This window comes from Zootoca vivipara, chromosome 3 (genome assembly GCF_965207765.1).
Source record: "Zootoca vivipara chromosome 3, rZooViv2.hap1.1, whole genome shotgun sequence".
Taxonomy (NCBI): Eukaryota; Metazoa; Chordata; class Lepidosauria; order Squamata; family Lacertidae; genus Zootoca; species Zootoca vivipara.
In genome coordinates this window covers 86,718,381-86,731,534 of record NC_142586.1, presented here as the reverse complement: position 1 = coordinate 86,731,534, position 13,154 = coordinate 86,718,381, and the positions used below count along the sequence as shown (strand labels likewise).

The following is a 13,154-nucleotide window of genomic DNA, read 5'->3' as shown; positions in this document are numbered from 1 at the left end:
GGCTTTTGAAAAATGGGGGGGTCCGCAGTTCTTAGCTAATTGGGAATCACTGTCTTAGGTCATTGAAAAGAGAATAACATTTCCAAGGTTTATTTCCAGTACCCTGAGAGTGAGGTGGCTGTCTGACATGGCCGATGTTGATGGCAGGAAGTGTTGGCAAGGCACTAGCCCCATCACCAGGATTGAAGTAAGACTGAATTGCCCGTCCAGTCAGTTCCAGCAGATGGAACGCAGGAGGAGGAGAGGCATCTTGTCTTTCCCCTCAGGCAGCAAAATGTGTCAGGCTGGCCCTGAGCAATTCACAGCACCAAGATTTCTGTTCTTTTGGAGTTCTCTTCATGTTGCCGTTATAATGGTAGAAGTGACCTTCAGCCTCAAGCTTCAGTGAAATATTACTTTTGCATATTTCATAACAGCAGAGGTTCACTCAAAATCAAATTTTTAAAAAAGTTGGATGCATTTTGGTTCGGAGCAAGTGAAGAAAACAAATCCCAAGTTAAGGATAAACATTGTTTGTGAGAGAAGCTGGCAGGGCACTTGCCTATAATTCTGAAGGTGAGACCCTGGGGTATATGAAACTGCATTACTACATCCAAAGAATACTGAAAAATGACTTTAGCTGTGTTATCCCTCTATAATAAGGGTCCACTTGACATTTGCATGTCTGTGTGTGGCACCCACCCACAACCAAATACTCTGTTCTGCTGCACAAATGTTCCATCAGAGTTTTGCAGAAGCTTGCTCTAGTAACAAATTTGCCTTCCCCTCCTTTTGCCCCCTTCCAGAATGTGCACTTTTGCTTAACACAAGTGAGATGCCAGCTGCAGAAACAGTTGTGGTGACTAGTGCTGTGTTTCCAGCTCCCATGAAAAACTCACCCTGTGAGGTAAGTACAATTGCTTAGCTACATACTGGAAAAGTGTGCAAGGTGCTTAGATTTGTCAAAAAAGAAGATGCATGTCTGGCTGTTATAAGGCCCTTCACATCAATCTTTGATTTGAATGACGTGAGATACAGATATTAATGGTTCGGGTGGTGTCGGGTATTCGATTCCAAGGGCTGCTGCTTTCAGTGGCATAGGGTAGGGCTTCCCAAACTTGGGTCTCTGGCTGTTTTTTGGACTACAACTCCCATCATCCCTAGCTAGCAGGACCAGTGGTCAGGGGTGATGGGAAATGGTCCAAAAACAGCCAGAGATCCAAGTTTGGGAAACCCTGGCGTCGGGCATCTATGCACTTTAAGCAGCAAAGACAATCATTACTACATGTTCACCAATGTTTCTATGTACTGTGGACAGCATAGTGAATTTCTTTGTGTTTGTGTACATGCAAGAAACCCAGTGAAATACACAGCAATTGTGCTTATCACGCAAAGAGTGGAGGACCCATTATCTCCACTCTTCTCTCACCTTTAGAAACTGATCTTTGGGACCCTGAATCATAGCTGCCAAGTTCCGGATTGAAAAATCCGGGACCAGCAGCGGCGCGGCACCGGAAGTCGCTTCTACGCGAATTCTGGACATGCGTAGAAGCAACTTCTGGTGCCGCTCTGCCCATTTCCAAAATGGCTGCGGCACCAGAAGTCACTTCTACGCATGTCCGGAAGTGCGTAGAAGTGACTTCTGGCGCTGTGGCCATTTTGGACATGGGCAGAGCGGCGCCGAAAGTCGCTTCTATGCACTTCCGGACATGCATAGAAGTGACTTCTGATGCCGGCGTCGCCCAATTTCCAGTGCCCATACATGGGCAGAGTGGCACCAGAAACATGGCCGGCGGCAGGAGCTGCTTTCCGGGGGATTTATGGGATATAAATCCATTCAGGAGACCAGCGGGAAACGGTAAGAAAATACAGGGGTTTCCTGGGAAAAACGGGGTACTTGGCAGCTATGCCCTGAATTTGAAACCAGCTGTGAGAAATAGTGCCACCACTAGTAACCTAGAATTATTGACTAAAGAAAAAGAAGGCTCACAAAAAGCTTCATTCATAACTGGGTTTGAAATGGTAGAGTCATGTGTAAGAAAGTGGATGAAAGAATTGAGTTCAGTTCACATTTAAATGCAGACCTACCTAATCACACTTCCCAAAATAAAATATGAACTGAAGCACAACTTAAAAATTTGCAGTTTTCTGAAATCTGCAATGTTGTTTTCCAGCTAAGTAATGTGTACCAAAATGTTTGTACTAGGATAAAATGTGCAAAAAAATGCCTATATTAGTAAAAAATAATAATAACACAAATAATGCATTATATTAGGGGAATTGCTTGCAAAAATTTGTATATTGGGCAAAATTCACATTAAAATTCTAATTAATTTTTGTGAATTTTTTAATAAAAAAAGAAAATCAGGTGGATATGGAAATGTAAAGAACTGAACTTAAGACCGGAAAAAGTAAAAAATGGAAAGAAACCAAATTGACAGATTCACTCATCCCTAGACCAATGGGAAAGGATGATAGATCAATATGTGACAGAGTTGAAGCTCCCCTTAAGATTTCTTTGTTAATTTGTACTGGGACAGCAGCAATGTAGGTTAGGGGACAGCCAGAACTGCCCATTCCTTTGAACGACTATTGTACTTCTGTGAATGATAAATTCACTCAAGTAAGGAGGGAATGAAAACTGTCATGTTTGGCCTTTAGAAGTAATTAACATCGCTGATGTAAATCACTGGTGCTCTTTAGCAGCGGCAGGAAAATTACATACCCAAGAGGTGTATAAAATTAAAATTGGAAACCGCTTTGCCCTAGTGCTGCAGAGTGCGTAGAAATAATTACAGCAGAATTGTTCAAATAGGAACTGCTAGTTCATACAAAAGCATCCTGGATAAGTACCCAAAGAGTTCAGATTCATTGCATCCATATATCTGAAGTTTGGTTTTACTATGCTTTATTAGTAATGCTAACATTTTCTACATTTTTCAAAAAGAAATTGGCGCTCAGTGAATTCTTGTAGATGCCCATTTAGAGCCACAGTTCTGAGAGACTTAAGTTTCAGTGCAACTCTGTAAAGCAACCTTCGCCATTCTGGTGTCCTCTAGATCAGTGTTTCCCAACCTTTGGCCTCCAGCTGTTTTTGGACTACAGTTCCCACCATCCCTGATCTTTGGTCTTGCTAGCTAGGGATGATGGGAGTTGTAGTCTAAAAACAGCTGGAAACCAAAGGTTGGGAAACACTGCTCTAGATGCTTTAGACTCCAAATCCCCCAGCCGCACCCAGTGCATATTGGGGCTGATGTGAACTGTAGTCAGAAAAACATCTGGAGCACCCCAGGTTGGTGAAGGCTGTGGTAAAGGAAGATTGTTGAGGACAAATAACTATGTGTTGGGAATGAAGTCCCCACTCCTGTTGTTTTTATCTCTTCTTCAGAAGAGACTCTCTAATAAGAAACTCTAATAAGAATAGGGTTTGTCTGGGGGTGTTGAGCTGGTTTGCAGAGTTTCTTCTCTTGCTGTTTTAGGTGCATAATTGCAAAACCCAGGCATGCACACAGCATGAAAGGCCACAGTAATTGGGAGGTTGTCAGGATCAAGTGTTTGTGCAACATTTGCCAGAGATATGAATGGAAACAGGTATTTATGGAAGGGTGGTGTCAGGGGATTGTTTACTCTTGAGTAAAGACACTCCAGTCCGCTCTGTCTTTCAGAGTTTTATTGTGCATATTATTTACAGTGCAGAGATATCAGAAAACATGACTGCCTAGTCCGATTCAGAACCCAGCAATGGCTGCTTCCGGCTCTTTGGCCAGCATAAAAGCCTGAGCACCCCAAAGCGCTTCCCCCTAGCCCTGCGTGTGGGGGCGCACCTCAATTTGGGCGCTGGAAGGGGCTGCATTCCTTCCCCGTCCTTCGGCTGAAGTGTTGCAGAGGCTCCGGCACCTTGCTACACTGTCCTTCCCCCTCTGGCCAGCTGGGTCGCTGCCTAAGCTCTGACATGTCTGAGAGCCCTCTCTCCACCCCGCTCCATTCCTCATTCCCTCCTCCTGACCCACTGCTAGTGCTGTCACTGGGCGAAGTGCTGGTCAGGATGACTGGGGGAAGGTCCCTCCCTGACATCCGGCAAAGATGAACTTGCTCAATAGACTAGCTTGATGGTGTGCCCACTATCCTCAGTTATTCCAGCTGCGGTGAGAAATCTCAGCAATAGTGCATCTGTTTTGCATGCAAGAAGTTCCAGTTTTGGTCTCTGGTATCTCTTGGTAGGTGTAGGAGAGATTCCTGTCTGAAACCCAGGAGAGTCATTGGCTGTTAGTGCAGATGATGCTGAGCTGTATGGACCAATGGTGTGACCACAGCAGCTTCCTATGTTTCTATGTGGACCCTCCTTCCCTCAGCTGTCACCTTGGGGGTTAACATCTTGCTATGAGAGCAGAGAGAATACATAAGGAACTATTCAGCTAATTCCTTGTGCACAGGGAAAGACTTCTGTTGGTGTAGTGGGACCCCCCCCCCATCCATGCCTCATACCCTCCCCCAAATCTGCTTCAGCTTCACACAGCTGGGGAAATCTCTATAACTAGAGAAGTTAATGGAAGAAAGCAGGATGAAAAGAACAGAGTATAATGGTACCTCTGGTTAAGAATTAATTCGTTCCAGAGGTCCATTCTTAACCTGAAACTGTTCTTAACCTGAGGTACCACTAGCTAATGGGGCCTCCCGCTGCTGCCACGCGGCCGCACAATTTCTGTTCTCATCCTTAGGTAAAGTTCTTAACCCCAGCTACTACTTCCAAGTTAGCGGAGTCTGTAACCTGAAGCGCCTGTAACCCGAGGTACCACTGTAGTCGTAATGGAAAGGGGCAAAATGAGCATGAGCCAGGGGTTTTTAACCTTTTTTGGCCTTGGCCTTTGAAAATCAAAGCAGTAGCACAAAATGCCCATTTCACAGAAGGCAGATTGATGGTGCTAAGGCCACCATTCCCCAAACAGGCAACACACCTACACCTTCCCATTCCAAAATAAATAAAACACAGGGAGGAGGAGAAACTTTTCCCTCCCCTCCTTCAAAACTTTCCATGATACACTTCCTTAAGACCTTTTTCCTGAGACTTGCTTACTTCAAGTATTGAAGCCAGGCTGAGGGGAAATACCTTAAAGCAGGAACACATAGCAGGGGAGGAATCAGGTTTGGTTCTCATCCTCTGCGCACTCCACTTCATGTTGAAAAAGGTAACCCTTTCCCCACACTTTATCCAAACTAGTAACCCTATGTTTAATGCATGTCCACACTGTCTATCCCTTGGCTCCCCTTTTCTCTCACAACATCCCTCTGCTATAGCGATTTTTCTTCCTGAGCTTAGGTTAGGAGACTTTTATGTTGTATTATTTGATTGCATTTATTCCTAGTGGACATCTTTCTTCAGGCAATTAGACACTCGCTACCTCAATTTCGATTGACATATTGACACACACCTATTCAATTTCCTCACCTACCATTGCTTCTTCCTTTACAAGAGTCTCCCTTTTCCTTCCTTCATGCCTGCAGCACACGCAAGATGTAAATATTTTAAAACTCCATTTTGTCACAGACCAGCAAGTGTGAATATTTCTCATAATCTGCCTGCTGTCAGAAGCCGGGTGAATAATTTCCCAAGGTGTGTTCGTCCCCGTCCCCCCCGTCCATAAACAGGGTGAATAATTAAACTTGCATTTGAAAGTGCATTGGGGAGAGGAAGAGAAAGTTGCAATCTATTACTGCCCCACCTCTGTCACTCCCGGTGACACTTAAAAGTCGCCCATGCAGATCCAGCGTTGCAGCTGTTGGTAATAAAGACTCAACAGATTTTGGCAATGGTTCTTGCTTCTTCCCTTTCATACTGTGCAGAAGCCTCGGCTCTGAACAAGCCCTGGCTTGAGGCTCCGAAGACTATTTTACTGGAGCAATCCATCTATGTGACCAGAATAATTCAACATCATTCCAAGCCTATTGCAAGGAGAGGAACAAGTCCTTGCCCCCTAATTATCCTGACCTGGAGGATAGGAGCAAGTGACCATCCTCATGATGGAGCTATAGCTGGAAAATATGATGGTGAAATTAAAATTCTGCTTTCCCATATTTATTTCCTCTCCAGCATCCCCCAGTCGGTCTGGCTTAGATTTACGTGTTAAAATTCCTCTCCTCCCCTCGACCTCTTTTAGCTTTGAGTAGCTGAAATGGGCATTTCGCAATCAGGCCAACGATTGGAATTTTACAGGAGATTTCAGAAATATGTTGTTGAACTAAACTCAGTGTCTCAGTGAAGTTTTCACCTTGGAGCCCTGTCTCGCCAAGTCTCCCACATAAGCCCCTTCACTTTTCCTGTAAGGATATGAGTGGGGGAAACTTCAGATTCTGGTCCTGTGTATGTTTGAGCACTCTATGCCCCCTAACCTTCCATGACATCCAGGGATGTGGGTTCTTGTGTATGCCTAAGTGTGTGTGGTGAGTCTGCACCTGTCCAGCACTCTTTCAAACAGTATCTACCACAGCTGGGCTTCCATGTCATTACCTCAGCAGATAAAGTTTGCTTCATGTTCAGAATGTAGCTAACCAATATTTATGAGATTGGGAAAGTAGCTTTGCCCCAAAACACTGTGGACTTGTCCACCATGGAGCAAAATGTAGACCCTATCCTAGCGCTGCCCTGAACTCCCTGCCCCCATTACATTTTTTAAAATCCTTCCCATTTCAGACTTTCCAAGGATTGAAGAACCTCACACTTAAAGGGAGAAGAGTCTAAGACGGCAATGAGATGGGGAGGGCATCTTGTGGATGGCCCAACATTGATGGGGAGACAGGCTGGTGCAAATCCAGATTTTGCTCCAGTGTGGACAATCCTCATGTCGACTGATACGATAGTATGGGGTTTTGAGAAATGATGTCCCCACCTGAACCATGAGAAACACAGGAAGCTGTTTGTCCGTCTAACCTTGTTTTACAGCAGCTTTCCAAGTTCTCAGACAGAGGCCTTTCCCATCACCTGCTCATTAAAAAACAACAACTAGACATGCCCAGGATTGAACCTGGGACCTTCTGCATGCAAATCATGTGTCCTACCAGTTAACTACCTGGAAGTACCTATGATGTAGGCAACATGGTGAGGCTTTTTGTTGTGGCACATTATTGCAGTTTAGATCTTATAGGCAAAAGGACAAGTGACACAGCCCACACTATACTCTTGGCTTTTGATAACTGTACCAGTACTTTAACCTTATATGTAGAGGTGAAACTCGGAAAATTAGAATATCATTGAAAAGTGCATTTATTTCAGTAATGCAACTTATTATCATTTATTTTTCTTTTAATTTTTACAAGTGCTTTCTTTTGGAAATTCCACAGTAATAAAACAAATAGTTAAAATAATACAAAAATAAACATTGCTATTACATTTCATTAATTCCATTCCATTTATAATTGACCCGCCTAATGACAAATAATTACAATTACAACAAATAAAGGCTTGACATATCTTGCTTTGCATGTCATGCATCTATCTCATATATTGGTTTCACCTTTTAGGTTGCATTACTGAAATAAATGCACTTTTCTAATTTTATTCTAATTTTCCGAGTTTCACCTGTATGCCTGCAGAGACACACACACACACACACACACACACACACACACACACACAGTATAGAAGCCCTGTCTGATACATTGGACTTGTGATTCATTTGCCCAAAATGTTGGCCACACCTGCCCAATGCAGATTCATATCTTTTCATTGGAAAGACCAGAAGGGATTAGATTTCCATTATTCACTTTGGTCCTGTGACCAAAAGCAAGGTGTTAAAATACTGCTCTCATAGCACTGCCTGTCCTTTCTGAAAATACAATGTTCAGAGACTTCCCTAACTCAAAGGAGCCCCAACCCAATTTGTGCAGAGGTGTGAATATTTCAGATAAGCACTTCCCTGCATGTCAAACCTTCATATTTTATATATGCCTCTTTTAAAGAGTCTCTCTACTCCAGCAGGCAAAAGTTGTTTCCATTGCAAGTGATAGTAAACTACATGCCCCTAATGATGTATCCATCTATCCACCCATAAAACATGTTTTGACCTTGTAGAGATGTCACAAGTCACAGGAGGATTAGACCCAACTAAATCTTTGCTAGATCAGTGTTGAAATATATTCTTCTGCAGCTGCTATCTCCCCTTCCATGCAGCTACTCTATGATTAAGTTTCCTCTGAGTTTTCTGAATATGGAGCGTTCGTTTGCCAAATCAGGGCATTCACATTAGAGGACAAAATTTCAAACTTCTCTACTCACAAATCTCTTCTTCAATCTGCCTGCCTGAGCCATGCAATAGATAATGGAGAAGTCAGAAGCCTCCAGCATGATAAAACTTTAATTACTAAGCAGCTGTCATAGGCGACCTTCCTGCTTAGGTTGCCACCTCTACTAGAGTAGGAAGAATAAGGCCATTGCTCTTTTGCGTATGGTAAGTACACAGGAGTGGAGGCTTCAGATTATGCAGAGCCTAACATCAGTGATAAAGCGTGTCAAACCAGGTAGCAGAAATCTGACATAAAGGTTTCAAATGGTCCAGGTGGCGACTCTAATCTTGTAAACTGCCTGAACCACTTTTGTTGCTGAATTTCCTCTACACTAGGATTAATTATGCCAGTGATATCTGATGGATGAATATATAATGTATCCATCCAAGGTTACTCATATTTTGCTCTTCAGAGCTCCAGTGTTATAAAAGCAGAGCTCTGGGTCTTACAGTGGTACAGAGATTGTTCACATTCAAGCAAATATAAATGGACTCGAACTTCATCCCAAGGATATAGAATGTCCAGTGATCGCTTATGTCCTTATTTCTTCCATTTGAAAGATGCCAGTAATTATTCCCACATGCCCTGGAAATGAACTCTGATTCATTCTATGCAATTTCAAAGGAACCGATAGGATCAAGAACCCATCAGATCTTGTAGTTTAGAGTGATGTTTAGGAGCATCTCATGGCTGGTAGGCTGCCCAGGGAGGTAATCACAGTTCAACACAGGCATTGTTGCTGCTCTAGTTATGCCTGAGTGCAATTTATTTTAACCCCTGGACTAAACCAACAAGAGAGTTCTCTTAATTCACTGTACAGCTTTCTTTTTAGTGAATCAGTAAGGCTTTCAAAGCACTGGTGAGACAATGTCAGGCCAGCATGGTTGATTACATTCTTGATGGTGTTTCTGGCTTCTGAATAACCTACTGGAAATGTATATCAAGGGAGTGGTGGGGAGGGGGGGACCCAGAAACAATAACAATGAGATCCTAGAGTCATATCTTTTTAAACATGCCCGGAGTCTGCTTTAGGCTCCATTGCACACAGAGTGCGCCATCTGCCATCATCTGCAAAATGAACGCCAGCCTCATTGGAGCATCATGGCTTGGGGCATCCAGATCATTGCCTGCTCTTGTTCACTTCAGCAGGTGTTAAAGGCCTTGGAATGTCCTACTACAGAGCTTAGGAACTGTGGAAATGAAAGCCAAAGGCATCCATTCAGGCAGCATGCCAGCTAATTCAATCTGAGCCAGTTCATTACAGCCTGTGTATTTACTCTTTGCAGATATGCTGAGCTCCCATGTATGATGCCAGTAACTCCTTTCATCCAAGCAGCTGACGTGTGTGCAAACTGCAGCATCCATTCCAATTTACCAAATGCTTTCAGTCTAATATGTTTGATAACAAGCTTCGAGAGACAGGCTTATGGCACAGCTTCAGGATATACAGGCAGGTTCGGGATCTACAGGCATCTCTGTTGCCTAATGTTGGCTCTTGTGTGACTAAAGACAAGGTTGTGAGGACTCACACCCCATGCAGCAGTCTAGGCTCTAACTCAAATAAAGAAGGGATAACCAAATCTGTAGAAGCAATAGCACTAGAGGCAAAGGAGGTGGAAATCAATCCAGGTGCCAACATTGTGACTGGGCCAGAGTCCAGGCCCATCAGATTGGGTGAACCTTTGAGACAGAAGCTTCTGAATCATAACCTCTGAGATCCACCAGAAGTTTATACGCTTCCCCATCAATTCAGGCAACAGTCCTGGAGGGAATTGTCCAAGAGGAGGAGGAGGAGCCTCCAAGCCAAAGTCCTGCCTATTTAAGACCTCCCAGGAAGGGGTTGAGCCAGGGAAGAATAATTTGGCCCTGGAGGAGACTAAAAGGCTTCAGTCCTTTCTTAAACCTTGAAGCAAGTTATTCCCTGGACCTTCTCAAAGCACTACCTTGCTTCACCACATGTCATGGGGCTCTTGACGAGATCAGGACGGGGCCCAAATAGACAGGAGGAATAGGTCTCCTAGTTGTTCAGATGACTGAGCAAGTATGACAAAGAAGGTTTTGTAGGGATTAAGGGTGCCAAAAAGTCTATTATTTATTGTAGCCTCAGTAAGTTACTCCTTTCAGTATTCTCAAGTTGTATTCAGTTTGAAGTTGCTTAAATCTGTGTGCTCCCCCACACCTCATTTGCTGTTTCTTATTAGCAGAGACTTTGCTGCTTTCTAAGCTGTACACTGCAGTGTTCATAATGCAGAGGTGTTGAGACTGGCCCAAACTGCAAAGGATTACATTTTGTACCTGACAATGAGAGCCAGCAAGTTCTAAAATGAGAAAACACCAGGAAATAATTTTCTATGCAGGAATTAAGGGTCACAGAGGGACTTGGTTATACTAAACCCAAGTGAAATCCTTGGGACCACTTTGGGGTACGGTACTTTAATTAATAAAAATCCAAATACCACCGGATCATAATTGGAAAGTCTATAATAACCTGCAGAGAGGAGTGGAAAAAACCTAATTTTTGAAAGGAATATCAAGGGGGATGATGGTGTAATTGCTGGCAACACCCTCTTATTGCAGACTTTCCGCTCATCTCTACTGCTTGCCTGAATATAAAAGAGTTCATTACTGAAAAGGCTGTCAATTTTAACTTGTATCTATTAGGCCATGTCTAAAGGGAGAGAGGGATTCTTGCTCTTTTGGATAACACAGGCATTAACATTCTCTCATTTTATAGGAGGATGTGCATTTAAGGGAGCACTGAGTGGACAACTCTGGCAAAGTATTTAATGGGGAATGAGAGCTGCTAAATATTCCATACCTGGCTTTTTGGCAATGCATGTGATCATAGGTAGAAAAGGGGCAGGGAACAGCTAAAACATGTAATGGGAACTCAGAGTTGGGTCTGGGGACAAGAGAAATATCAGTAGAAGAAACTAGTTTTAGCCATGAAAATAAGCATAATTGATATGCTGCTGGTGTCAATAAAGCATGATTTCTCAGTGCACCCGCCCTCTAGGCAAAAATAAATTAATAAAAGTGACAAATTGGTTGTTCTATAAGCCCTCAGAACTGTAAATTATATATAACCTGGACTTGCCACCAACTAACATTCTGGACAAGTGTAGGGAATATTTTTCATCCTGAGGACTGGATCCAGAACTGGCCCACTCTCCAAGGACCTTTTTGGATTGGTGGGTGAGGCGACCCACCTTGGTGACATTATGATGTCATCATTATTTTCTTTTCTTTTTGAAGAAAAACAAAACATTCTATTGCTTTTCCACAATAAAAGAGTGTCACTGTTAGTGCTGATCAATGTATTGGTGGCTGACAGTGAACTCTTGCTCTGTCCATTTGCAGATACAGTTTGGATTCAAACCGTGCCTGCAAATGGATATATTTTTTCCAACACAGAGCAATGAAGCAGCATTCAAAGCTGGTCTGCAGAAGGAAAAGGTCCATTTGCAATCACAGTTTGAACCTAAACCATACTTGAAGGTGGGCAACTTCAGAGAGGTTTGTTGTCATCACCGATCATCTTCACCTATCTAAAGGGCTGTCACATGGAAGATGGAACCAACTTGCTTTCTCCTGCTCTGGAGGGTAGGACTCAAACCAATGGATTCGAGTTACAAGAAAAGAGATTCTGACTAAACATCAGGAAGAACTTCATGACAGTGAGAACTGTTCAACAGTGGAACAGTCTCCTTTAGGCAGAGTTGCAGCTGGAAGGGAGACCTAGCTGGGGGTTTTGCCCTGGGTGAGGCCTCCATTGAGGCTCCCTGCCTGTGTGTGTGCAAATGCACTTGTGGGGTCTTTGACCTTGGTGGATTAAAGCCTCATTTCACCCCTGCTTTGGGAGGTTGTGGACTCTCCTTCCTTGGAGGTTTTTAAGCAGAGGTTGGATGGCCACCTGTCATGTATGATCTCGTTGAGATTCCTGCATTGCAGGAGGTTGGATTAGATTACCCTTGGGGTCCCTTAAAACTCTACAACTCTATGATTCTATGATAGGTGCTGTCAGCAAGCCCTGCTTCCCAAGAAATAGTTGGGAGTGTGCTTTAGGCACCCATTTGTTCTTTTGCAGCTGCATCTTTACCTGACTGAAGTCACACCTGATGTTAGGTGTGGGGCTGGTGGGCATTTGGAAAAACTGTGTTGCTTATTAGGCCTGTGGGCCAGAGGTTTCCCACCACTGCTCTAAGAGTTCAGTAATGTCTCCCATGCTGCCCAACACCACAAAAACACTGAAAAAGGTTGCCAGGGGATAGGAAGTTTAGTGGCATCGGTATGCTGATGAAACCCAGCTCTGTTTTTCCTTTTCATCAAATCCAGCTGAAGCACTGCAGTGCTTCAGTGCTCACCTGCAATCAGTGGTGAGCTGGATGAAGAGGAATAAAGTTAAAATCAATCCAGATAAAATGAAACTGATTATAGAGGGGAATAAACTGAATTGGCTGCCTAGGGATATGCCTGTTGTGAACAGAGTCACACTCTTCTGTAAGGACCAGTTTTGCAGGCTGGGGGTGCTTGGAGTCCCAGGTGGCAGGTGGCACCCAGAGTACCTGTTAACAAGTTTGGCTAACATGCTGGTTTTGCCTGCTGCTAGGGGGTAGAAATGGAGGCAGTGAGAGATTTTACTTTCTTGGGTTCCATGAACACTGCAGATGGTGACAGCAGTCACGAAATTAAAAGACGCCTGCTTCTTGGGAGAAAAGCAATGACAAACCTAGACAGCATCTTAAAAAGCAGAGACATCACCTTGCCAACAAAGGTCCGTATAGTTAAAGCTATGGTTTTCCCAGTAGTGATGTATGTAAGTGAGAGCTGGACCATAAAGAAGGCTGATCGCCAAAGAATTGATGCTTTTGAATTATGGTGCTGGAGGACTGCAAGAA

At 43.6% G+C, this 13,154-nt stretch overlaps 1 protein-coding gene across 1 annotated transcript in view; it reads left to right on the top strand.

The window, feature by feature from the left end:
• The window catches only part of ALK (ALK receptor tyrosine kinase), a 582,689-nt gene that overhangs the window by 432,419 nt on the left and 137,116 nt on the right, over positions 1 to 13,154 (top strand). The window contains exon 8 of the mRNA XM_035110504.3: positions 786 to 886. Within this exon, the coding sequence (XP_034966395.3) occupies positions 786 to 886 (101 nt within the window). The remainder of the gene's footprint in view (positions 1 to 785; positions 887 to 13,154) is intronic.